General features: G+C 46.6%; 1 protein-coding gene across 2 annotated transcripts; it reads left to right on the top strand.

Annotated features, from left to right (window-relative positions):
• Window positions 1–9080: 9080 nt before the first annotated feature.
• On the top strand, window positions 9081–24155 carry USP18 (ubiquitin specific peptidase 18). Of its 2 annotated transcripts, XM_075440770.1 has the most exons (12): window positions 9081–9244; window positions 12338–12533; window positions 13614–13710; window positions 14964–15109; window positions 16984–17063; window positions 17493–17546; window positions 17694–17840; window positions 18689–18784; window positions 19820–19990; window positions 20903–21034; window positions 21501–21550; window positions 22084–24155. In XM_075440770.1, exons 2-12 carry the CDS (start codon window positions 12365–12367, stop codon window positions 22130–22132), a joined length of 1191 nt encoding a protein of 396 aa, XP_075296885.1. In that variant the 5' UTR covers window positions 9081–9244; window positions 12338–12364; the 3' UTR covers window positions 22133–24155. The 2 variants fall into 2 exon arrangements, with proteins under 2 accessions (XP_075296885.1, XP_075296893.1); XM_075440778.1 differs by lacking the exon at window positions 17493–17546.
• The last annotated feature ends 1097 nt before the right edge of the window (window positions 24156–25252 follow it).

Below are 25252 nucleotides of genomic sequence, written 5' to 3'. Positions count from 1 at the left end.
GGCAAAGCTCAACTCGCTAGACCAGTTTATATACATTTCTTGAACCGATTACATCAAGCCTAGAATCTTCATAAGTTTCTAAGCAACCATTCCGTTTCTTAAATACATCATTTATTAAGTTCTCTCTATTCTTCTGTCTTAGCAGAATTCTCCCTCACTGGTTTCAGGTCCCGCTTGGTTTCAGGGTCGTCTCGGGCTCGTCATCTGTCTTTTATCTTCTTCTGTGAATTCTGTTTGGTACAATCCTGAGAATGACTTCGAGAGACTTCAAGATGTTCTATTAAACTTATTCCTATTTCTAAAATTTAACCTATTGACCTATGACATTAGTCTTGCTACACCTTCTTATTCTTAGCTTATGCTAGGTCAGTTGGTTTTTAACCCAACCATGGTAAGGCGTGAGCAGGGGACAACTGAGAGCAGCATTCCATGATCGTATGGTTTCTTAACACACCTGTATTCACACAATAGAGTCTCTGTTGTAGTTCTATGATTTTATTCTATTCTATAGTCATAATCAATCTTCTCTATAATCAGTCTCTAACAGCCAGATCCCTATAGAGGTGATTAACAAAATAACAGCAATGTCCCCACCAACTAACAAAAAAGAAACACAAGCTTTCTTGGGCATTACAGGTTTTTGGAGAAGGCACATTCCAGATTATAGTCACATAGTGAGCCCTCTCTATCGAGTAACTCGAAAAAAGAATGATTTTTAATGGGGCCCTGAACAACGACAGGCCTTTGAACAAATTAAAAAATAGCGCATGCAGTAGCCCTTGGACCAGTCCAGTCAGGAAAAGATATTAAAGATGTGCTCCACACTGCAGCTGGAACAATGGTCCTACCTGGAGCCTCTAGCAAAAATCGCCAGGTGAGACTTGGGGTCGACCTTTAGGGTTTTGGAGCCAAGGCTCTGAGGCCAACTATTGTCCAACTGAAAAAGAAATATTAGCAGCATATGAAAGAGTTTGAGCTGCTTCAGAGGTGATCAGTACTGAAGCACAGCTCCTCCTAGCACCCCAACTGCCAGTACTTGGCTGGATGTTCAAGGGAAAGGTTTCTGCTGCTCACCATGCAACCGATGCTATCTAGAGTAAGTGGATTGCACTAATCACACAACGAGCTCGAATAGGTAACGCCAATCGCCCAGGAATCTTAGAAGTAATCATGGACTGGCCAGAAGGTAAGGAGTTCACAGTGTCACCAGAAGAACAGGAGGTGACGCATGCTGAAGAAGCCCCACCATATAATGAACTACTGGAGAATGAAAAGCAGTACGCCCTGTTCACTGACAGATCCTGCCGTCTTGTAGGAAAACATACTGCTGCTTTCCACTTACGATGGAGTCCTACCCAACCAATCATAGAGGCTGATGAGGGACAAGGTGAGCCAAGTCAGTTTGCGGAGCTAAGAGCCATACAGCTCGCCTTAAACATCGCTGAACGGGAGAAGTGCCCAGTACTTTATACTGACTCATGGATGGTAGCAAATGCCTTGTGGAGGTGGTTAATTTATTCTTGTTATTAATATTATTAGTGTTATTAGTGTTGTTTGTAAAACTGTGTATATTCAATTTGTAAGTCTCTCTCCCTTTTCCTCTTTTTCCCTTTCTCTGGTGGGAGGGTGGGGGTTAATAAAGAGCTTCTGTCACTCAGTTTATTGACACCCTGCTTTAACCCATGACAGGCTGTTAAGAAAGCTATGAAGCTGACGGTATACATTAAACAGAAGAATAATACAGACATTAAAATGACCATGTATCATACTGTTTATGACATTATTACTTTTTGTGGCATTTGCCATTTGGTAGTTTTGATAGTGGCATCACTCTACCCCAGCATCTGTAACTTCACTCACATTTTTTCAGCTCTTTGACTGCTTTCTGCGCTTGCCTTTTTACAACCTTCTCTCATATTCCTGTTTCCAGGTTGGGATGAACTATCAGCCTCCTACAGTAGTTTCTGGCGGAGACCTAGCTCAAGTTCAGTGAGTAGTCTGCATGCTGAGCAACACCACGGCCATTGCAGAGGCTTGGGCAAGGCTTGACCACAAGTTTGATCTCATGTATGCCAAGAGAGCTTTTGTGCACTGGTATGTGAGTGAAGGCATGGAGGAAGGAGAATTGACAGAGGCCTGAGAAGACCTGGCTGCCCTGGAGATAGACTATGAAGTCCTGCACGTGGGTCGGGGCAATCCCAAACACAAGTACAGGCTGGGCAGAGAGTGGTTCGAGAGCAGCCCTGAGGAGGAGGACTTGGGGGTACTGGTGGATGAGAAGCTCAACATGAGCCGGCAATGTGCGCTTGCAGCCCAGAAAGCCAACCGTATCCTGGGCTGTATCAAGAGAAGCGTGGCCAGCAGGTCAAGGGAGGTGATTCTGCCCCTTTGCTCCACCCTCGTGAGACCTCACCTGGAGTACTGCGTCCAGCTCTGGAGCCCCCAACATGGGAAGGACATGGATGTGTTGGAGCTGGTCCAGAGGAGGGCCATGAAGATGATCCGAGGGCTGGAGCGTCTCTCCTATGAGGACAGGCTGAGAGAGTTGGGGCTGTTCAGCCTGGAGGAGAGAAGGCTCTGGGGTGACCTTATAGCAGCCTGCCAGTACCTGAAGGGGCCTACAGGAAGGATGGAGAGGGACTTTTCACAAGGATGTGTAGTGATAGGACAAGGGGGAATGGCTGTAAACTAAATGAGGGCAGATTTAGATTAGATATTAGGAAGAAATTCTTCACCATGAGGGTGGTGAAACACTGGCACAGGTCGCCCAGAGAAGCTGTGGCTGCCCCCTCCCTGGCAGTGTTCAAGACCAGGCTGGATGGAGCTCTGAGCAACGTGGTCTGGTGGAAGATGTCCCTGCTCATGGCAGGGGGGGTTAGAACCAGATGATCTTTAAGGTCCCTTCCAACCCTTACCATTCTATGATTCTATGACTCATTTGAAGAAGAAAATGACAGGCAGTATTTAAAATACACTTTGTTCCTAGTGAGCACACTAGGAACTCTCTGTATCACTGTATGACACGTGTCTGCCTTTAGGTCACCTTTTTTGTATGTAACGTACAGAAATTTATGAGAGGTCACATAGATACAGCTTTTATTCCACAAATCACAGGTAAATTGTCCTGTAAGATACAATCAGTTGTATTAATGCCCCACAATTCCCAGCAATGCAAAAAGACTTGCTCTTCTTCCTTGCACATTTAATGTAAGCCTCCTCAAGCTGCAATACACACACTAAAACCACTACAATTCAACATATGCAAGCTTATAATGGAGCACAGTGAATCCGCAGAGTTTTCAAAGTTCTAATCTGGCATACCTTCACCTTTTGCTTGTTGGCATGTCAAAAAATAATGACCATGGAAAAATGAGTCCTCTGCGCTGTGCTTTATTATCCTCTCATTGACCTTCAGCTGAGTGACCTAAAGGGGACATTTTTCTCTACTCTGAAACACCATTTCTGATAAAGCAAACACATTCTTCAGAAATGTTAACGCAGTGCAATTTTTCCACATTTGGGGGATAAACATGCGTTGTGAAAACAAATATCCTTTTTGATTGGGTACAGCTGCAGCAGGCATAAGAATTTTTTTTCTCTGTCTCTGAAACTGTTTAAATGAGAAAATTCTTTCCTTTAAAAAAAACACCACACTTTTTTTTTTTTTTTTTTGCATCATCCCTACTGAAAACTTTTCAGTATTCCTAACTCTACCTGAATGGTTCTTCTTCTGCTTTTTCCAGCAGACCACTGTGCCATCTGTGGCAATCTCTGTTTAGTGCACTATGTGCAAGTCAGTCTGCAATACAGGCATCTGAATGTTCACTCAAAGATAATGCAAAGTAGTGATCAAAAAATCTCAGATTTACAGGATTCATACCTTGCTAGGCAATGACAATTTTTCTTGACTAGGAAACCCCTCAGCAACTTTTCATCTAGGTCCAGGTCCCTGATGGGTGCTGAGGCAGCTGGCAGATGCCATTGCAAGGCCATTCTTGATAATCTTTGATTGATCACGGTGATCGGAGAAGTGCCCAAAGAGTAGAGGAAAGCAAGTGTCACTCCTATCTTCAAAAAGGGCAAGAAAGTGGACCTAGGAAACTACAGGCTGGTCAGCCTCTCCTTGATCCCTGGGAAGGTGAAGGAGCAGCTAATCCTGGAAGCAGCTAATCCTCAGCAAGTTTGCAGGTAACATAAAACTGGGAGGAGTGACTGATACACCAGAGAGTGGTGCTGCCATCCCGAGGGAGCTCAACAGCCTGGAGAAATGGGCTGACAGGAACCTCGTGAAGTTCAACAAGGGGAAGTGCAAAGTCCTGCACCTGGGGAGGATCAGTCCCATACACCAATATATGCTGGGGGCCACCCAGCTTGAAAGCAGTTTTGCAAAAAAGGGCCTGGGAATCCTGGTGGAGACCAAGTTGAACATGAGCCAGCAATGTGCCTTCACTGCAGGACTACCTAAATCTAAATCATATGACTAAGTGCATCGTCCAGACGCTCCTTGAACTCTCACAGGCCTGGTGCCGTGACCACCTCCCTGGGGAGCCTCTTCCAGTGACCGACCACCCTCTCAGTGAAGAACCTTTTCCTAGTGTCCATGCTGAACTTGCCCAGATGCAGCTTCATTCCATTTCCTCGTGTCCTGTCGCTGGTCACCAGAGAGAGGAGATCAGCACCTCCCCCTCCACTGCCCATTTTGAGGAAGCTGTAGACTGTGAGGAGGTCCCCTGCCAGCCTTCTCTTCTCCAGGCTGAACAAGCCAAGTGACCTCAGCCACTCCTTGTAAGTCTTGCCCTCGAGGCCTTTCACCATTGTGGTTGCCCTCCTCTGGACACACTTTAACAATCTCATGTCCTTTGTGTATTGGGGTGCCCAAAACTGCACACAGTACTCAGGGTGGGGCCAAGCCAGTGCAGTGCAGAGTGGGACAACCACCTCCCTCAACCAGCTGGCTGTGCTGTGCTTAGGGACGTCAAAGGAGGTGATCCTTCCACTCCACTCAGCACTGAAGAGGCCACACCTGGAGTACTATGCCCAGTTCTGGACTCAGTATGAGAGAGACATTGACATACCGATAGAGTCCAGCAAAGGGCCACAAATGTGATTAAAGGACTGAAGCGTCTCTCCCACGAGGAAAGCCTGAGAGAGCTGGGACTGTTGAGCGTGGAAAAGAGAAGGCTCAGGGGGGATCTTATCAACAGCTATAAATAAAGGGAGGGTGTAAAGAAAATGGAGCCAGGCTCTTTTCAGTGGTGCCCAGTGACAGGACAAGAGGCAACAGACACAAAATGACACAGAGGAGGGTCCATCTGAACATCAGGAAACACTTTTCTACTATGAGGGTGACTGGTGACTGAGCACTGGCACAGGTTGCTCAGGGAGGTTGTGGAGTCTCCCTCCTTGGAGATACTCAAAAACTGTCTGGGCATGGTCCTGGGCAACTGGCTCCAGGTGGCCCTGCCTGAGCAGAGGGGCTGGACCAGATGACCTCCAGAGGTCCCTTCCAACCTCAGCCATTCTGTGATTCTGTGATCTTTTTCATGCAGAGGTTTCCATTTCTGTTGACAGTTACATTTCACAGTAAAACATCACATTGTACTTGTATACTCTGTATGCATTATATGCATTTAATTACCAGACCAGTAAATTACTAACCTATGAAGTTATGGAGTACCAGAAATGTCTATATTTAGGAAAATATCCTATTCAGGATATACTTGATTATGTACCTAAATTGAAGCAGCATGAATAAGTGTTACTCAACCTAGTGGGATTAGGCTCTTACATGGCTTCCCTCACAGTTCTTTCCTGAATTGGGACCAAAACCAGAAACAAGAAATTTCATACATGAAACACATGTATGTGCTCAAACCAAGAAGTGACCCCGCTCTTCCAGTGAGAGAGGAGAAATAGCGGGCAAGTTAAAGACAAAAAACATGATAAAAAATTTCAGATGAAATTTTACTTACTCTGTTCTGTGAAAATCTGTTGAAAGCAATGCAATGAAGAAGTTATTGACCCAATGTGGAGTACTTTATGCATTCTAAAACACTGGGTGTGGAGTTCATAACTTCCTGGAAGCTTTTTAAATCTCATCCTGATCATCAATGTTATGGTTTATTTTGTTTGCAAGAGCACTTAGGAATCAGGATCCCTGCTCTCACAGAAGTCAATGCGCTCTTTGGAATGGTTCAGGGATTACTTTAGAAGCGCTGTGGCAGTTATCAGGAGCTAGTGGCTTCTGTCAAAGTGGCACCACAGCATGATGCTCGGCAGGCAGTGTGTTTGGAGACCCGAACACTGAATCTTTCAGTTTTAGCCATCCCTTCGTCTGAGCGCACTTTTTGGGCTTAGATTTCTGCCTGTTACCCGTTTTGGAAGTGGGGTGTCATAACCGACTTCCACAAGCAAAGCTTAACATATTATTCAATAAGACATATGCTCCTCTTATCAAGCAGGCAGGCTCTCACAGGGGTCATTACCAAAAGCCACTTCAGCTGGACACTGCTTCAGTAGCTTCCACAGACCTGTCAGACCTAGTTCCCGTTTAATCTCCAGTGCCAGTTTGCACTTTGCTCAGGTGGTTTAACTGTCTCTAGGCAACTTACAGCTTGGCAGTTCTCTCTCTCTTCCTCCCTTTTATCAGGCAGACGCCACACAAGCTAGCAATACAAAGGGAACATCACTAAATTTAAACCATTGCCAAGAGGCTCTGCCAGAGTCACAGCAAAGATGCCGAGTCATTTGTACCCTTCCGCTCACAAGCCCCTACAGATATCCATACCCATCCATGTGACAATTCAGGAAGCCTTTCACTGCCACTGGTGCCTTGGCTGAAGAGCTCGGACTGCCAGGCAGCTGTGCTGCCTCCAGCACAGCCAGGCTGTATGAGCAGGTTCTCCACAGCCTGCCCAGAGGGTATGCAGCTGGGACTTCTTCTGTGTGGACCGCACCAATGGCAGCTCTGATGGGCTCCAGGCAACCCCTCTGAAAGCCTCCTACGTGCCGTCTCCTTCCCATGGTTCAGTGAAGACGGGCAGGGACAGCACAAAGGTACCTGACACAGGGCTGGGAGTGCATGCTGTCCTCACCTGTGCCAGCAGAAGAACTGCGGACAGTTTAACCTCTCTCCACAATAAATCCGTGTTAGCATAACCCTTTCCCCAGAAGGTACACCCAAAGTGATCTGTGTTAGGTGACAAAGGGGAGGCAGTAAACAGTCTTTCTCGTCATCGTTAGGGTTGCATTCACCTTCCTCTGAAGACATGAAGTCTTCTAGCCACAGCCCCAAAGGGCTGGCTCTTCAGTTCAAGGTGTAACAGGAACAAGCGGTAGGTTAATAGTAACACTTGTGTCAGTTAATGCCTTGTAGAGCACCTGTGCTGCAGAAATATTATAAAAGACTTGCACATTCATCTCCTAAATTCCCTCTATAACTGTTAAATGTCTGTACAATACAGGAAGGAGCCGACAAGTCAGGGCTATGTTAAGCCATGGTTTTCCTCCCCACACCTGTTTTTTCTGTAACATTCCTTGAATTTGGTAACTGAGACAGCAGCTGAAGGCTTCTGCATAGCACATGTGAATTCAGTTTGTTAGCAGCTTACAGAAAGGGTTTTTTTGAGGGGCAGTGGGCTGCCCCAAAGAAACCAGTGAGCTTCTAGGAAGCAAAGAAAGGGAGACAGAAGCCATCAGGAGCTCTGCACAGCCTGTGGAAGGGGGCAACACCCTTCCCCTCACTAAACCCTGATGTCCCACTAAGCCAATCCTACCGGCAAAGGGAGAAAGAAAGGGTTTAGGGTGTGAACCTCTCCCTGGGGACTGTCTGGTGGCAGATGCAAGGGAAGGACGCTGTGTCTCTGACCCAGCTGAGTTCCTCCATTAAGGGTAGGCAGGTTATGCCCTGCCAAATCACCCAGGCATGCTTTCCCACTCGCTCAATCTATTTCACACACAGAGAGGAATTCGCTACGCCACCCGCACCATGTCCCCTGTCCACAGAGCTCTGCGGGGCAGCATCACTCACCGCTAAATTCTCTCACCTTCTCAAGTGGAGCAAAGCTGGGCCAGCGGCCATCCCCGGACAAGCACAGCTCCCTCACGGGGTGCTGCACCCCTCCGTTCCTCCTCCAGACACCCAGGAACAAGACGCAGGGGAAAGCCTGGAAGCCCAGCATACGTGCCGGAGAAGCGGCTGCCCACGTGCTCCCGCTCATCTGGCCGTAGGTAACTCGCCGAGGCCGGGACTCTCACAGCTCGGGCTGGCACTGGAGTGTTTGTTCGCTGTTGTGCTGCCGTTGGCGTATCCCGCAGCCGGGAAACTGCCAAGCCTTCCAGTTCGCCGCATGGGTTAGGTTTGTAAGCGAGTTACTTATCTGGGGTGATTTCAAATGAGCTATTTCTAGGTAGGCTGCTGTAGGCCTTGGCAGGAGTTCGGCTCCTCTGCTGCTCTTGCGGCTGAACGCCAGGCTGAAGCCAGGCCTGCCTTTGAGAGGCAACAGTGACTGCGCAAAGCCAGAGCAGGACAAACGCCCCTGAGGTACTGCCTCTGCCAAAGAGGAGGCTCTTTTTCTGTGGAGTCCAACTTCTCCCGTTAAAGCTCGCTCCTACCCCTGCCCAGGAGAAACCAGACTGAACCAGGCCAAGGCGCCCGAGCGGGGCAGGGTGGCAGCGCGGCGAGGGGGGGCCGCCACCTTCCCGCAGCAGACGGCTGCCTCAGCCCGCTTCATCCCGCGGCCCTGGAGACAAGCGGGCAGCCCCGGAGCACAGCGGGGCTCCGCCGCCTCGGCCGCCCTTCTTCCCGCCGCGCTCCGCTGCCCTGAGACGCCGCCATGAAGCATCGGCGTGAGGCGGGGCGGGACGGCTGCCCCCAGCGGCCGGCGAGCGGAGTTTCGCTTTCTGTCTCCGCGCTCTGCGGTGCGGGAAATGAAAACTGAGCGGCGGGGCAGCCCCGCTCCGCCCGGCGGCACCGCCGCCCTCCGCGTCCCCGCTCGCTGCCGCCCGCCCTCCGCGGGTCACAGCGGCTGAGTCCCGCCGGGCGGAGGAGCGGCGGAGCTGCGGCGCGGGGTGACCTGGTGTCCGAGCGGCCGGCGGTGCTCCTGCGGGCCGCGGCGCGAACGCGGGCCCGCTCGGAGGCTGGCAGCGCTCCGGCCCTGCGGGAACTGGTGACCGAAACCTTTTGTTGCCGGTTTGCCAGGCAGGACGAGCCAGGACCACAGCGCGCCGGGAGAAAAGAAAAAAGGTGAAGGGGGGGAAAAAGGGGAGCCGGACGAAGGTGTAGTTGGACAGCAAAGTGGGAAGTGTCGCTTCAGTGGCGTCGGGGAGAAGCGTGGAGGTGAAGGGCTCGGGTAGCAGCGCTTTGAGGAGCTTCGAGGAGCACCTCAGGCTGCCACCTTTCCCCCACCGGAGCTGCCGCCTTTCCCCAGGGCCGCTGCCTCGCAGCCCAGCTCCCGCCGCTGCGCCTTCCCGCCGGCCGCCTGCTCACCACCATGGCTGTGAGGGGAGAGGCGATGAGGGACAGAGGTGGTGGCCTTCCTCTGGCGGAGGAGAAGGCTTCGGGGGCTGTGGCGAGGGGACCGCTGGGGGTTTGTGGTGAGAGGCCGGTGTCTCGGGAGCTGTGGAGCAGGCCGGGGCAAACAGGAGAGTGAGGAGGAGGGCGAGCTGATGGCGGGGTGGAGGGTACGAGGAGGGTCCGGCTGCTGCCTCTTCTCCGCCTGGCGTTAGCGTGGCCGCTGGGCTCGGCCGAGCCACGTGCGTTGAGGGAGCAGCGCCGAGTCCTACGCCTGACCTGCAAAGGGAAACCGAGAAGCGACCCCGCTCCCCCAGCGAGAGAGGAGACGTCGAGGGCAAGAGGGGGGCCTGCTCCTCAGTTCCCATGCTCACTCGTTGTGTTTTTTTATACATTATGCAGGGAAAGACAGGTCAAGTGCAAATCTTTGGAATGCTGTATTTCTGATAGCTGAAATGAGAAAGTTCTGTGCAAGGGATGGGAACCTGTGTTCATGTCTCTGCTCCCCACACCAGGGTTCCTGCTGGTAGTGCCTGGGGGACAGTTTCATCAAACCAGAGACCCAAATCCTCCCATCTATGTATCCCCCTGCACCTTCCTGCCCTGATATCGTTCTGCCCATTTCTCAAGTCATCTAAAGCCTTTTTGCAGTGAAGAAATCAGCCCAATGTGGCGATTGAAATCACCAAACGTGGTGAAAAAATCAGTTGGACTTTCTCTCTTCTCAAGGCAACTTTCTTTTATTCCAAAGCCAAGCAAGCGAGCGAGCTAATGAACGAACAAGCAAGCAACCTTGCAAAAGAGTCAAGAAAGTAATTTATATCCACAGATACGAGTCTGAGCTCTGAGGCCAAACAGGATGATTCCCTCCTTTCTCACACTTCCTAATCAGAGAGAGTTAGCCTTCTCACACAGTCATCCTTTGTCACTGTCTTCAGTGACAACCAACCATCCAGGTGCTCCAGGTGGTTCTCCAGCATGACCCTTTCATCCACTCATGCACACATTAACTATTTTCCATGTGGCTTGCTCAGATCTCTGTGTTCCCATGCTTATTCTTGATTAATCTTCCATATGTTATGTACAGCTCCGTCACCTTTTAGCCCTGAGCTTGCTCTTTCATCCCATCCTACCTCTCCTGCCAGAAACTCTGTCTTGCAAGTTCGCCTCATCCCCGGTACATCCCTAGCTGTTGTTCAGCTGCCTCTGCCCTGCCTGCCCCCTCCCTTGTGTCTGTTTCAGCATCTCCACTGGCTGCGAGCGTGACTTATCTTCTGGCTGATATTACACCAACTAAACCCGCTGGCTCTCGCTGTGCAAGTGAAGATGGGCTCCAGCTGGGCTTTCAGAAACCTGAATGCCTGGTTAAATCATTTCTAGGGAAAGAGGCAGTGTGAGTTCAGACTCTGCTTTGCCGAGGAAGAAATCAAATCAAATTTCACTTTTCCTGCATAGCCGTTCTAATTGCTGGGTTTGGATATAAAAAGCAATATTCTTGAATCTATCTTTGAATGTCTGAGGGGTTTTTTTTTCCCAAATAAAATTACTCAGCAAATTCAACAATATTTAGCGAATCTGAGTGTCTGACACTTTGAGTTCAAAAACAAGCTTTGAAAGTAAAGAATCAAAAGTACAGTTGGGAAAAAGTATACTTAAACTTAAAGATAATCAATGGGGGAAAAAAATCCATTTCTAGTTTCCCTGCCTGATAAGTTCTTCAGAAACTTTGATATTTAACATTATGAGGCACAGTTAACCTGAAAAATAACATGCTTTTAAAGCAAAGATTTTCTGTTTGTGGAAGGCAGAACCAGGATTTTTTGCTTATTTCCCTTTCTTGGTAGCTTTTCTTCATTCTTTCAGTACCTTACCTCAGGTTTATTTTACATGCCATTTAATATTTGTAAAATAATCATTTCTGAGCATTTGTTCTGTGGGATTTTTCCCCCTGTGAATGCTTCCCTAAGCATATACTTTCTTTCCGATTCTGCCTCCGTGTTGGAGGTGGGCTTTTAAAAAGTTTTGCTTTTGTGTAATTGTATTCCAACATTTGTCACTTGTTTGCTTGTGTATTTTTACTTTGCTTTAGTTTGGTGATTTTTTTTAAACTTTTACTGAAAGAGCCAGTAGCTGAATCGTAAGAGACTGTCAGAGTAATGGTCTGTTCAATATTCCCTTGAAAATCAAGGCATTATAATGTTTCTCTTGCTTAAACAGTTACTTGACCTGTGATCACCTGAAGGAGCATAAAAAGAAATTCATATTGAGGTGCTTAAATGCCTTTAAAAATTACAGTCCAGAGTGCCACGGCAGAGCTGTGACTAAGGATCTTAAAAACAGCACAGAGAGCCCAGTATGGAAAACAAATGCTTATCAGCTCAGAAGGCTAGAGAGGGTGAAATTTGCCCTTTTGAATACTTGGTATGCTTTGGGTGATAAACCATTGCTTTTAGTAAACAGAGGATTTTTGCAACAACTGCCATTTGGACAATTTTAATCATATTATTTACCAGATCTTCTTGAACAGGGATATCTGGAGTTCCCTGGCTAGGTGGAGCTGTTTCTGTAGAACTGAAGATTTATTTGTTTAACCACAGAAGGAAGACAGGGTGTGGAATTGCTGTCAAGCTCCATGTCTATTGCCTTGCCAATAGCCTGCACACCTGTAATGCCCATGTTAATTCAAATATACCAAATGCCATTGCAGTAATCTTACTAATTTTATTGGCATTCCAGCTTTTTCATCATGAAAATGTCAAATACAAAGACAAACCCTGTGTTTCTGGGTGCTCTCCCTCTTTCTGATCTTTCTGTGTCTTTCTGCAGTCCTTTTGTCTTTGTGCGATATTGTTGATGGGAAAAAGAAGTGGACGTCAGGGAAGAAGAAAGAAACTAGAGCTGGCACTGAACGAGGCCATGAAGGCAGAAGCAGACGTACAGGATAATAAAAAGGAAGCTGAAGAGCCACAGGCCAAAGAACGGAGGCTACCCTCAGTCTTTGGTGTGGCAGACTTAAAAAATGGTAATAATGTTTTGTCTGTTCTTCACTCTCGTATTTTCTATTTCTAATGCCCGCTGTTGCATTCTCTGTCCTTAGGCTTCATTTTCTCACATTCTTTACCTCTTTGCTGAGGAATATACAGACAATTCTCCTTTCGCCCTGCCAAGTAACCATTTTGGTTTTTTTGGGAAGGGATTACATGAGCTTTTCCCACTTTTAAATACTCCAGTTGGCCATTGCAACCGAAAAGGTCTCTGGATGCTAGCCCTGTCTCTTTCCAAACACAGCCAGTGCTGCTTCTGGGTTTCCTAAGCTGTGGACTAGGCCCTAGTTATTCTGCTGCATCACTAGATTGGCCTCTCAAAAGCTGTCATTGGTATTTCAGTTGTACATACCATTCTGTCCCAGCTATAGCCCACCCTTACCACCGACTGTATGTATTTCAGAGTTGTTCTGAGTTTCTGTTTCATGTCCTCTCTCCCTTTGGTGATGACGTCAGAAGAAAAAACTTCTGATTTCTAACCACAATTACTTGTACCCCTTGGGGCCACAGAATATACCACCTTTTTGGATGTCGTGTGAACAGCTGTGACTTGCTTTTTCCACTGCTCTCAGGCTAGTTCCTTTCTTTGAAACCAAGAGAAAGAATACCAGAGGTAGGCTGAAGGGGAAGCTTAGACCCTGTGTGGCAGACAGCTAGCCTGTGATCCCACATGTACCTCTTCATTTTATTATTAGGCCTGGATATGTAAAAGGCTGAATAAAAATCTTCATACAGGCAGCCTTTGACTTCTGATTTTTTAAATTTTATGTTTAGATGTGTTGTGAGAGGACTGAAAATAGAGGAACTGGGAGACATCTGAGTATCATAATCCAGGCTTACTTGGATTTTTCCTGTCAGTTGCCAAACAAAAAATGAATGTTATCTGCTGGAGGAATGTAAGAGTAGACTGAACACTTTTCTAGATCTGACCAAGATGCTGGGCCTATGTGCTGAATTGCTGAATATGTACAAGAGGAGTTTGCCGTGTCCAAATAATTTTCACTTTCCTTTCCTGTACCTATCTCCAGGCATTACTTCCTCTTTTTATGTGCCTACAGGGGCTGTTGGACTGTACAACGTAGGACAGAGCTGCTGTCTGAACTCTCTGCTCCAAGTGTTCTTCATGAATATACACTTCACAGGAATCCTTCGAAGGTACCACCTGTTTGAGCTACCTGAGATACTTCCATTGTCGGTCGGTTGTCTCCACTCCTTTTTTTCTATGGGATGTACATTTGAAGCTTGGGTCATCAAGGTGCTAGCAAGGTGCTGTCAGTTCACTCAGCGAGGTCTCTGTCTTGTGTCCATCACACACAGACTAGGCCTGCAAAGGTAGAAGTTGCAGTGTTCTGACTCGGTAGTCATCTCTGATTCACGTGCCGTTTGCACACGGGTAAACTGTGGTCCTGAACCAAGTCTTTGTGACTTGTATCTCTCTTTTCTGTAACAGGATATGATTTTATTCCAGATATGCTCATAGGCCGTTATAACTAAAGGATGTGTCGTGTGTAACCATATCCACTATTAATTTTGTAACTTTAAGCACATAAACATATTGGTGATCCATAGCCTCTGGCCCCTGGTTGTCCTGGCTAGCTCCTGATGGGGAAGAAGAAGTGTTTTTGCAGATGGTGAATATATAGTGTTATTTTGTTTTGCTTGACTGTGCTCTCTGCTACTTTGTGAGGAGGATTTGGGCTTCTGCCTCCTTAGCAACCACACTAATAACTGGTTTGCTTTGTTTTCAGTTTACTCAGTTCACTGCAGCTTTAATCATCTAAGTGGATCATTCCTATTCAGTCCTCCTTTCTCCAGATTTCTTACACAGGCACCAGTGTGCAGAGGGAGAAAACGACAAGTTAGACACACAGAGATGAGAAGTGTCAGAAATGGGCAAAGCTAAATAATGCAGACAGTAGGTTACCATTGTTATTTGAAGAAAGGCTTAGAAAAACCTGTGGACTTCAATGAATTTAGAGAGGATAAAGAACTTTGCAGTTGGCGTATAGTTGAAATACAAGCATTATGATGGTATACATGACCATGAAATTTTGAGGGTATGTGGACAACAAAGGCTTGAATGGGTGAGACGCAAGAACAGCTCTGAAACTGGCTATAATGTTGTTTCTAGAGCCCAGCACTTCAGGTCCTGCTCGGTTTGCCCCTTATTCAGAAACAGGCCAACTTAAAATTGTGGCCTTTTGCTTTAGAACTGTCAGCCTGCACTGTGGGATGAGCTAGTGCAGGTGTCTGCTTCCCCTTTTTCCTTCTTTTGCTGAAAACATGCCCATTCTGGTTCCTCTTGAGTTGCTATATGTGCTATCCACCTCTGCTCCTTCAGGTGTTGTGTCTAATATTTCTCCATTGTACCGCTTGATTACCATTCATGTTGCTTCTTCTCTTTCTAGGATCATAGTGCCACCACATGCTGCGCAGAAGAGGCGGAATGTCCCGTACCAAATGCTCTTGCTGTTGGAGGAGATGCAGTGTGGCAAGCAGAAAGCTGTTTCTCCCATAGACTTCGCTTGCTGTCTTTCAGAATACAAAGTGAAACGTAAGCAGTGCCGCCTCATGCCTGCCTCTGTCGGCAGACCAGGGATGTTAATTATCAAGCACTGACAAGCAGTGCAGACTCTGACATCTCGTGCAGAAGTTCAGAAACGTGAGGAGTAGGTACATGATGATGTATTGCTCTTTATAGCTGCCTCCCAGTTGTGAGTGAGACGCTGTGACTTCCTTGTGAAGACCCTGCTGGGTATCCTTGCTGGTGTTCAAAGGGTGGGAAGACTATCAGATTGCTAGAAGACTCAGCTACTGATACTGGCCAGAGGGAAGGGGCTGTGCAGGGCAGAGAGAGGACAGCTGATAGCTTGAGGTTTGTCTTCCTATACAGGCATGGAAATAGTGAAACAGTTGCTGTTTCTTATTAGAAGGAAGGGATCATTTGGAAAAGATACTGAGTTCACCCAGATCCCCAAGGATAGAAACCACATCCTTCCTGTTCCTTGTTACAAGGGCAGAGAGAAGAGTTTGCTGGCTTAACCTCACACCTGGGCAGGGTCCGAAAGGAGAGAGAGATTGTTAAATGCATGGGTGACTGGTGACAGTGGGGTGCCGAGGGTCTGTTTATGTGTACAAATACACACAGTATATCCAAATGCCTTGATCTTTTTCGTATAAAAGCCAGGTCAGCACTGAAAGGGACAGATAGTAGCCAGCCCAGACCAGTATTGAGGAGGAACGTGAGATAACCTGAGTGTTTCTGTTTGCATCATTTTTCCACCTGAGACTGAATGGCTCTGCATTTTGCCTTCTCTCTTCCGATTGAAGAGATGCCCAAAGAGAGTTTGTAAAGCTTGGCAGTTTCCCACCTTGTCCTTCAGCTTTAAAATTCAAGTGTGGTTCGTAAAGTCCTATATCCCAGCAAGTGGTGCTGTACTCAGATCACAGATGTGCTATTAGACAGGAGGAAAGATAGAATTTCTGAGCTTCATTTAGTCAGGGGTGTACAGACATCTTACTAGAACCCAGCTGAAGTCATACCTGCAGACTTGCAGGGAATTTGAAAGCACTTCCACCTCATGGTGTTGGATTATTCCACATAATCTGTTTCACCTATGATCAAGCATAGATTTTGCTAAACTATGTGTAGCTTTTGCTGAGTTCATAAATCTGGAGTTCATCATGGGCTGAGAGCATCAGTTCTTGGCATTCGAGGGAGTGGAACTTCCCGCCCCACCCCAGTTCGATCTTGCAGCAATTCTCTGCTGAGCCATTCTAAGCAAGCTGTGCACTGAGCTGTGTCCCACCATCCTGGGTTTCTTAACATGCCAGGTTAGCCAGAGTGGAAAGCCAAAGCATAATGTTACAACATCATCCTTGGCTTTCTGTGCTGAAACTGTGTGCTTTTTCCCTGGGTAGGGGTCAAGAGGTTTATACCATTTGGTAGATGGGCAGGCCTCCCTGTCATTTTTATCTCAGCACTCAGGAGTGTTATAGCCTTAGCGAGGGGATAGGGGAGACAAGTCTGTGGAGTAACAAAGGTGAAAAAGAGAACAGAACCTCCCTTGTATTGTTTCTAAGAAGGACTCAAAATGCAGCCCTCAACTCAATGAGACATCTGAGCCCTATCCTCGGGTAGGTGTTGGGTATACTCTTGGCCCTGCATACGGTGACAAGGACATGACTTTTGCACTGGGTTGTGTAATGGGGCACTCAGGCCCTCCCATCTTTTCTCACTGCCTGCTCAGGCCGTGTGGAGACATTGCAGCTCTGCTCCAGTCTAAGCTCTGTCCCTGGCAGGGAGCGGCAGGGGAATAAGGGACTGGATCTAATGGGGGACAGTGAATCTCCCTTTGCCGTCTGGGGGAAATCTGTACTTGGTGCTGTTCATAATATTGATTGAAGTTGTATTTTCTGTTTGTCCAGTGTTTGTGCAGCATGATGCTGCCCAGCTCTTTCTGACTCTCTGGAACTTGATAAAGAAGCAGATTAAAAAGCCAGAGCTGGTAAGGATGATGTTAACTTTTGTTCATCCTAATTTTAGGGCATGCCACGGTCTCCATTCTAATGGGAGAACTGATTAATAATGAAAAGTTTGATCTTTTTGCAACACTGAATTTATTTACTTTGCATTCCATTTTTCCAATTTCTGTAAGCATTTATTGGCATGTCTTGACACAGCTCCTCTGTTCTTAGAAGTCAGCTGTGTGCGTTTCTTTATAATTAGTCGCTGTTAGTATGTTTTGTATATCACAGTTCCTCCCATGGGAGCTGTGTAAGGTGAGGGAAAAGTGAATCTTCCTCAACCCACTGTCGTAGTTTTATTCATACATAGGACAGGCTCCTGTTGCAGTTCCAGACAAAACAGTAAAATTCTGAACTGGAGCAGACATTTAACTGATCTTGTTATATGCTGTGTCTTTCCCCTCTGCTAGGGTGTGAAGGGAAGGAGTTGTTCTCCTGTAAATGGTGAGAAGTGCCCTGTCCATGTAAGTCAATGTCAGATCTGGGTTCAAGCCTTAAAGCAGTAACACTGTGTGAAATAACGTGTCCACATGGGCTTTCCCACCCACAGAGGGAAATACCTCAGCTCTGTTCTTCATAAATGATGTTTTGGCCTTTTTTTACCCCTGTAGATTGAAGACCTGAGTGATTTGTACACTATCTGTGTACAGGAGCACCTGGCCTGTCAGAAATGCTCTTCAGAAACAAAGAGGAACACCAGCATGTTAACTCTTCCACTCCCAGTGTTGAATTACAATTCCCAGATGCTGAAGACTCTGGTAAGTTCAGTGGCAGCGCTGTTTCCTTAGGAAGCAGATTCCCCTCTGTTCACCGTGGGAGCCTTCTCCTTGCAGCACTGGTGTCTCCTAGGAGTCATCTACAATCCCTGCATGAATCTCTGCAGGGTGTCTGTGTCTCTGAGCTGATCTTTTCTCATTCACATTTCTTCTTTGTTTTGAGGGGTTCTTAATTTCTCAAAAATTTTGTTTGATTTGGGGGATGGAAAATAAAGTCCTTGAACTGCCTTTCTAAAATGAGTATTGCCTCAATACTCTGTAAGACTCAAAGACTTACACTGCACAGTGATGTGTACCTGTGAGACGTTAGGTACTGCAGTGAGGCGCCCTGGATAACTTACAGTCCCTGGCCAGACACACTGTGTTTGCCCAATGCAATGTTCTTCTGCTGTTAAATCAGCACTGCTGTTTGATATCCAGATACAGCAGTGATAGTGATGATGTAGCTATGTAGGTGCTGCCAAAAAGAGACTGGATTTTTCAGGTGACAGTGGACCACTGGACCTTATTTATTTATTCTCTGACCACTTTGTACTGTTTCAGCCTAAAGGAACCTCTTTCAAAGCCTTTAAGGCTTTGAAGTAGGTATAGGACACTTACGCCTCAGTATCTTTATTGTGGAAAATGTGGTACTCTATTTTTTTTCGACTAATGTAATCATACCAACCGTTAGGAAAAAGGGGATACCCTTTTTTAAGCTGCCAGGCAATCTTTTGTCCTTTGAATAAAATATGCCTCCTGTGGCTTTGCTGTTTGCATGTGCCCTGTACAAGTAGAAATAGAAATCCAGCTTGAAGGAATTCAGTTGAAAGAAATCTCTGTCTTCTTAGGAGGACTGTCTGCAGTACTTTTTCCATCCAGAAGAGTTGACTGATCACAACATGTGTTTCTGTGAACAGTGTGGAAAGAGAACACCTTTTTTGCAGGTAATCAGATAATTATTTCCCCATATGTCTCTCATACCCAGAGCTCCCTTTAGGACTGTGAAGGGTGGGGAAAGGACTCAACCATATCAGCTGAAGCGGAGATCAGCAACTCAGACTTGTCAGCACAGCAATGCCAGCTAGGTGTAAACCGCTTGCATCTTTCCTGTGAGGAAGTTCTCTACTATAGATGTAGCTCTAGCAACGAAAGAACGCTTTCGTGGGTTTTAATGTAAGTCACCGAGGGATGTAGCATTTCTGTACCAGCAGAGGAGCTTCTGTTGGTTTATGTTGTGTTTCTGCTGTGGGGCTTTACGCCGCTGCATAGCTCCAGGGGTAGACAAGAATATGTTACAGGAGCTGTGCGTACACATGAAAGTAGGCTGCTGTAGGGTGATTTCCTTTCTTCCTTGCTCTCCACTGGGCTCCCCGTTTTTTACAGTATTGGTCTCTGCCAGCCAGTGGATTAGCTCTTTCATGAAGAGGCAAGTGCGTTGAAGCTGTGTGAGGGAGACTGTCTCAGCTCAAGGCTTGGAGGGGACTTTTCACATCATTTTCACCAGTGGGTCACCTCCAAGACCACAATGCATCCATATGTCTTGGTGGCAGCCATGGCAGCAGCAGTAATATCAACAAAGGCAGTGCTGGAAGGAATGAGCTGTCAGCTTGGCGTTCTCTACGGAGCTCTAGTGGCCACATCACAAGGAAGCTGGCTTGCCTCTCCTGGCCAACCTAGTGCTACCAACCGAGGGTTAAGAAAGCAGATGAGAAATGAAGCAGTCCCTGAGACACCCAAGGCTGTGTGCTGATCATGCTGAAGTCGAGAAACTTGGTTATCACAGTTGTGTTACATGTATGTGTCTCATGTACAGATGAGCTACAAAGGTTTGGTGTCTCCTGTCCAGTGGCATTGGCAGTCATTCACTGTAGCACTGACTGCTCTCCATGCTACATTCACTGGGTGGCGATGGCTGTTTCTACCCCCCCTCCCCGGGGTTTGTTCCTTAGTTTTTAATTGCATTATTTGTTGCTTTACAGAGCATGAAGCTAGTCCATCTGCCACAGACTCTGACCATACACCTAAAGCGCTTCTGCTTTGAGAAATCAGCCTATGTTCACAAGCTTAGTCACTATCTGCCATTCCCACAAGAGCTTGATTTCAATGCAGTCCTGACAGAAAATCAGTGCCAAGCAGGCGACAATGAAAAGGTGAGATACTCCCAATGCCCTGCTTAAAAAGGGCGGATTTTCTTCTCTCCTCTATTCAAGTCTCATAAAAACTTGAGAGATCGCACCAATACTTGCCTCAGTTCAAGGCACCTGTCTTAAAAATGTGTGTCTCCGGCTTTACCTGTGCCTAGTGTTGGCTCACATCCCATGGTTTGAACTGCTTCAGGCATTATGCAACCTCCTGTCCTCAGATTAAATCACCAAAGGCACCGTGACTGGAGCTTTCTACCGAAAAAAATCAAACAACCCAGTTTCTTTTTTTCTGAGAATGTTTAGCATAACTTTTTCTTCCATTTCTAAATATACTGAAGAAAAGGTGAAAACATTTGGATGACTAAATCCAGATGTTGTAAACAGTGTCTTAGGGGCAGGTTCTGTCCTGTGGCTCAGCCTCCAGGGCAAGACAGCCTCAGGGAGTGGCAGCCCACTGCTGTGCAGAGGTTACCAGTCCAAGACAGGGGATCTCAACTCCTGGCAGATTGCCATGCAGTCTTGTTTGCTGCAGAGGTGAGGTTAGCAGGGAGACTACAGCTTTGCCAAGCAGCTGAGAGTGATCTGCCATGCTGTGGATCTGTTCCCCTTACTGAGAAATCATGAAGGAAAGTGGCAACAGCAAAACCTCACTGGTGCGGTGTTGGCTGGAGTATAACCGCTTTGCTGCCCTACTGCCTTTTTCACATTCCCATGATCTCCAAGGAGGCTGGCAGCCCACAGCTGGCAGGCAAAACTCTGAGGGTAGGAGCGAAAAAGGCAGGATCCTCAAGGCCAATCTAATCTTTTTCCTTTTTCCTTACAAAATGTGCATTCTTGCTGTCCTGGCTGCCGCTTCTCTTCAGCCAATGGTAAATCAGAATTCCTGCACTGCAAGTAACCCTTTGTGGCTCTTCACAGGCTGCCTGGCAGTACGAGCTTTTTGCCGTTGTTGCTCATTCAGGATCAACTAGCTGCGGACACTACTGTGCCTACATTCGAAGTCTCACAGAGTGTAAATGGTATTGCTTCAACGATTCTGAGGTTTGCCAGGTGAGGAGACAAATCCACATTTCTTTTGTAGCTTGCTGGGCACTCCTCCAGATCTCATTCAATCTGACTGATTGCTGATTAGAGAGAACAAGGAAAGAAAACTGAACCTGCTGAGCTTTATGCACCTCATTTCTCTGCTGCAGTATACTCTGAGCTGAGGGCAAAGTGTCTCAAGCTTCTGTGCCAAACAAGGCCTCGGGTTCTGGTTTGCAGTTTGCAGAAGCAGCTGTTTGCTGTATACCCTACTTTACGTACTCTAGATCTGTTTAATGAATGCATTCAGAAGAGGCAAAAGAACTGTTTTTTCCTCAAAGGGTAAAAACAATAAACCAATTTATTAAAAGATGTTTAGTTCCTGGAAGTACCACTTGTACTGCTCTTAGGAGGATTGCTGTGCTGGTATCACAATGTATCCATCTCCTAAGAGCTTTTACCAGCCTCCGCTTGTGTGTTTTTTCTGCTCTAGGTATCGTGGGATGATGTTAAAAGCACCTATGGACATTCCAGCCTCCACTGGTGAGCAAACGCAACTCTGTTTTTACCTAATGCTGTTCTGGGGTTTGGAACGAGGGTGGCAAAGCGAGGAAAGACAAATGGTTTGACCTGCGTGTCGTCTGGGCTGTACAGGGCATGCAGGAGAGTGGAAGAGGCATACTTGTATTCTGGTTACTCTGGTGTGACTGTGTGTGATTGTGTGGGGAGCCTGCGGGATTACTGAGTAGTCACAAATGGGGCTGCAGGAGTGGTCTCGTTACTTACGATTGCCACTTGGACCCTACGTCCTGACTGAAGTGAGATAGGTCAGTCAGGATTCCTCCGTGCTTTTTGTTTTGAAGCATCATAAGAAAATGAGCTGTGGAGAGAGGTAATTCCTCCTCTAAGCTATCACGCTGCCAGGGGGTCAGCTTGATGTGCTCTCTCAGGAACACTGGGTAGGGCCCATTCAGTTGACCTAAACCTCAAAAAGCAGCAAGAGCAAACCTGGGAGGTTATTTGCAACCTAGGTCTTCAAGCATACATCTTGTTTTGCTTTTTCTTTGCTTCCACAGGGGAGAAACGGCCTATCTCTTGATTTACATGAAAAAACATTCTCAGTAGCCTTATCCAGGAGTATCGGAGTGTCTCGGGAAGCTGTGTGTTGTCCGTGGAGCTCGGCACCTCTGTGCCAGTGTGGACGTGTACAAATGTTCCACAAGACAGACATTCTGCACTCCACCAGCGACCTCTGCCTTCACATTTATTTATGAAAAAGAAGTGCAGGAGAGACTCAGCTAGAGAAAGGCTCTAAGAATGTTGCACCTAGAAACTTTACCTTTCGTATGTTTTTGATATTTATTTGATTCCATATATTCATTTCCTCTGAAGAGATAGTAAATTTAGCCCTTGTCTTTGCTGACTTATCAGTTTCTTTGTTGCTGATGCCTAGGTTCCGGTACAGGGGAAATGTTTGGCCTGAGAGCCTGCGTGATGTTCCGGGGGGGCACGTGGTGTGGCTGGAGAGCTGCGATAGCCATACCTAGCCAGTCAGACCGTAAGAGCTGGAGACTTATTCTGCCCTTTTAGCAGCACGTTAGATGCTGGCAAGCTGGGCAGGGGACACCAGAAGTCTTGAGAAACAACTGGAATGAGGACCAGAGCCCTTAGGACACCTGCATCAGCAATGTTTGCTCCTTAAAAGCTTCCTGAAGAAGAATCCCTGCATGTGCTGGGATGTGTTTGAAAGTTGGTGTCGGCATAAAGAGGTGTTTTTAACAGGAGCTATTGTAGTAGTTCTGATTTACAAGATGAGTTTGTGTGTATTTATGCAGATGATTATTGGTTTAGCATGTTTATCAAGCATTTATATGCATATTCTTTGCTATATAGAGGACAATATTCAGAGCAACAAAGGTTCTGAAGCTAGTTAGTGATTTTACACAATACAGTCCATAGACTGTGGTAAGAGGAGAAGTGAGATGCTTCGATGTGCTTGAACTTTTGGGGTTTTCCTTTAGTACTCTTCAGCTGGTTGCCAGCTGGAATTGCCTTGCTCTCTCCCTTCCTTCTTTGCCCATGAAGTGGAAATGTCGCTCCAGCAGAAAGTGTTCTGGAGAGAACAATTTTATAGAGAAAGGGAGTAATTTTTAAATCTCCTGCTGAGTCCTGTCACTCCATGCTGTTGGTTCAGCCTGTGCTCCCATAGCAAGACCCCGCAGCTGGAGGGAAATGTAGAGAAGGCTAGAGAGGAAGGCTGGTGACGTGTGACAATCAGGAGAGGAGTGTTTTAAAAGCTCATTGGAAGACTCGGCTGTGAGGAAAGTTGGTTGTGATGCTTCTAAAGCACTCGTTGTGGCCAGTCTTGACGTACTACAGTCTGTGATAAGATCAGTGATTCCAGTAGTTTGAGATCTAGAAGTACCTCCTAGCTTAACATGTTCTTTGACTCTGTCTTTACAAGGGTGCTATTTTTGTGGGACTAAGCACACTTAAAAATTGCTAATTTAATAGCAGCTATATATAACCGAATTTTATTTTAATAATGATGATGAAGTTCCCAAATCATGTCTGTTTTCTGTTGATACATGGAAGGCGAATTGAGAAATCTTGGTGCATAACTGTGAAATTAAATTTTTATGAACTAGCAGGTATTTATTTCACTGTACTAGCTAGGTCCGTTATTCCATTCAAATCTCTTACATTTGTACTGTTCATTTTGCGTTAAAAAAAATCCCAGTCTTTTGTTTGTCACCAGGATGAGGAATTTTCAGCCTGTTTGCCTTCATGAATGCGTTGCGCTGTTTCTAAAGCACCTTGCAGTGGGTGAGTAAGAAAACCAAGTTCCTGTCTGCTTTGTCCAGCACTTTGCATATGTGAAGTGGCTGAAAGATGCTACACTTCCAGAAATCGAGAAGTTAATGGGTTAAGAGACTGACAAGAGATTTCTAATTTGATATAACCTGAAATTTAAAAACAAGCTATGCCTATGAAAAATGCCTTAAATGTGTCATAACCTTCCAGGTATATCGTCCATCAAGGAAGCAGTTGCTGAGACACCTTAAGAATCTTTTCAGTCATTAGGTCAATGAAAAGTAGTCAGTGTTTTTTGAATAAAATAGTATGGGATAAATTCCCCAGAAAATAAGTCTTGTGGATCATTCTCGGTCTGTTTTTTCCTTAAACACCAGAAATGCCAGTGGGAGCCTACAGGCCCCACACGCAGAGGTTGTATGCTCAGGTGAGGTGTTTGGGCTAGAGCTACTGCTAGAGTTTAGCTCCGACAGCCGAGGAAATGAGGCTAAACATTCCCGGGGCACTTCGCCCTCGTGCTGGAGACACCACCGGTTGATTGGCAGGTCCGCTGTCGTGTGAAAGCCTGGATTGCTTCTGGATCCAGGTGGGCCATGGGAGGAACGGGGGGTGTGCAAGTTGCATGGCGTATGAATTTAAAAACTCTGCCTGATGCGAGCTGCTTTTGCAAAAAGTCACCTTGGCCGCCTCTGCGTCCACAGCAAAGTTCAGTCGTACGCTGGGTAAACTGCCCAGGGACGACCGTTAGCCAAGCGTGTGGGGTTCGGTGCTGCCATACGGGTAGACGGTGGCAACGTGGAGACCAGTTACGACGTTGGGTCCTCCTCGCCCAGGGGCTGGTGATGGCAAAGCGCTGCCTGGATTCTTGCTGGAAAAAAAATTTTCTGCCATAGAGCCACCACAAAGGAGTCGGGATTATTTGTGCTGTGTTTGAGCCACTGTGTGAATGAAGCCTGGGACGGTTAGCGAGGGATTTGAAAAGCCAGATAAAACCAAGAGTACATGTGTGAAGACACTGTTGTAGGTCCTGGTAACTCTTCCTTTCTGCTTTTTGTTTGGTTTGGGATAGCCATGTCTAAGGGAAGGAGCAGTAGCGAAATACCCGTCATCTGCTTCATCTCCAACAGACTCCTCCTCAGATTCAGATATTCCCCACCTTCAAGAAACACACAGAAAAACAGAAAAAAAGTGAATATGTGTAATACATGTAATAAATACGTATAGCACACACACGTATAATCTCTAAAACATCAGTATGTTGTAAATCCCACAATTATACATAAAGTACAAGAGAAATAAGTTTTGATACTTCCAGTATCATTTTAATTTACAAGAGTCACTTATTGATTAGTTATCATTGGTATTTACGCTGCACATGAGATCTACATTTTAAAAAGACCTTCAGAAAAGGACCTATTCTAATACAGATTA

The sequence above is a fragment of the Opisthocomus hoazin genome, chromosome 1 (assembly GCF_030867145.1).
Source record: "Opisthocomus hoazin isolate bOpiHoa1 chromosome 1, bOpiHoa1.hap1, whole genome shotgun sequence".
NCBI lineage: Eukaryota > Metazoa > Chordata > Aves > Opisthocomiformes > Opisthocomidae > Opisthocomus > Opisthocomus hoazin.
This window is presented reverse-complemented; position numbering and strand designations above follow the sequence as displayed.

What these genes read in the sequence shown, in the direction of transcription:
- USP18 (XM_075440770.1), top strand. Translation starts at nt 12,365, where the DNA reads ATGGGAAAAAGAAGTGGACGTCAGGGAAGAAGAAAGAAACTAGAGCTG. An exon ending in TGTGGCAGACTTAAAAAATG is followed by an intron (nt 12,534 to 13,613) that starts GTAATAATGTTT and finishes ATGTGCCTACAG; the next exon opens with GGGCTGTTGGACTGTACAAC. An exon ending in AAGCAGGCGACAATGAAAAG is followed by an intron (nt 19,991 to 20,902) that starts GTGAGATACTCC and finishes GGCTCTTCACAG; the next exon opens with GCTGCCTGGCAGTACGAGCT.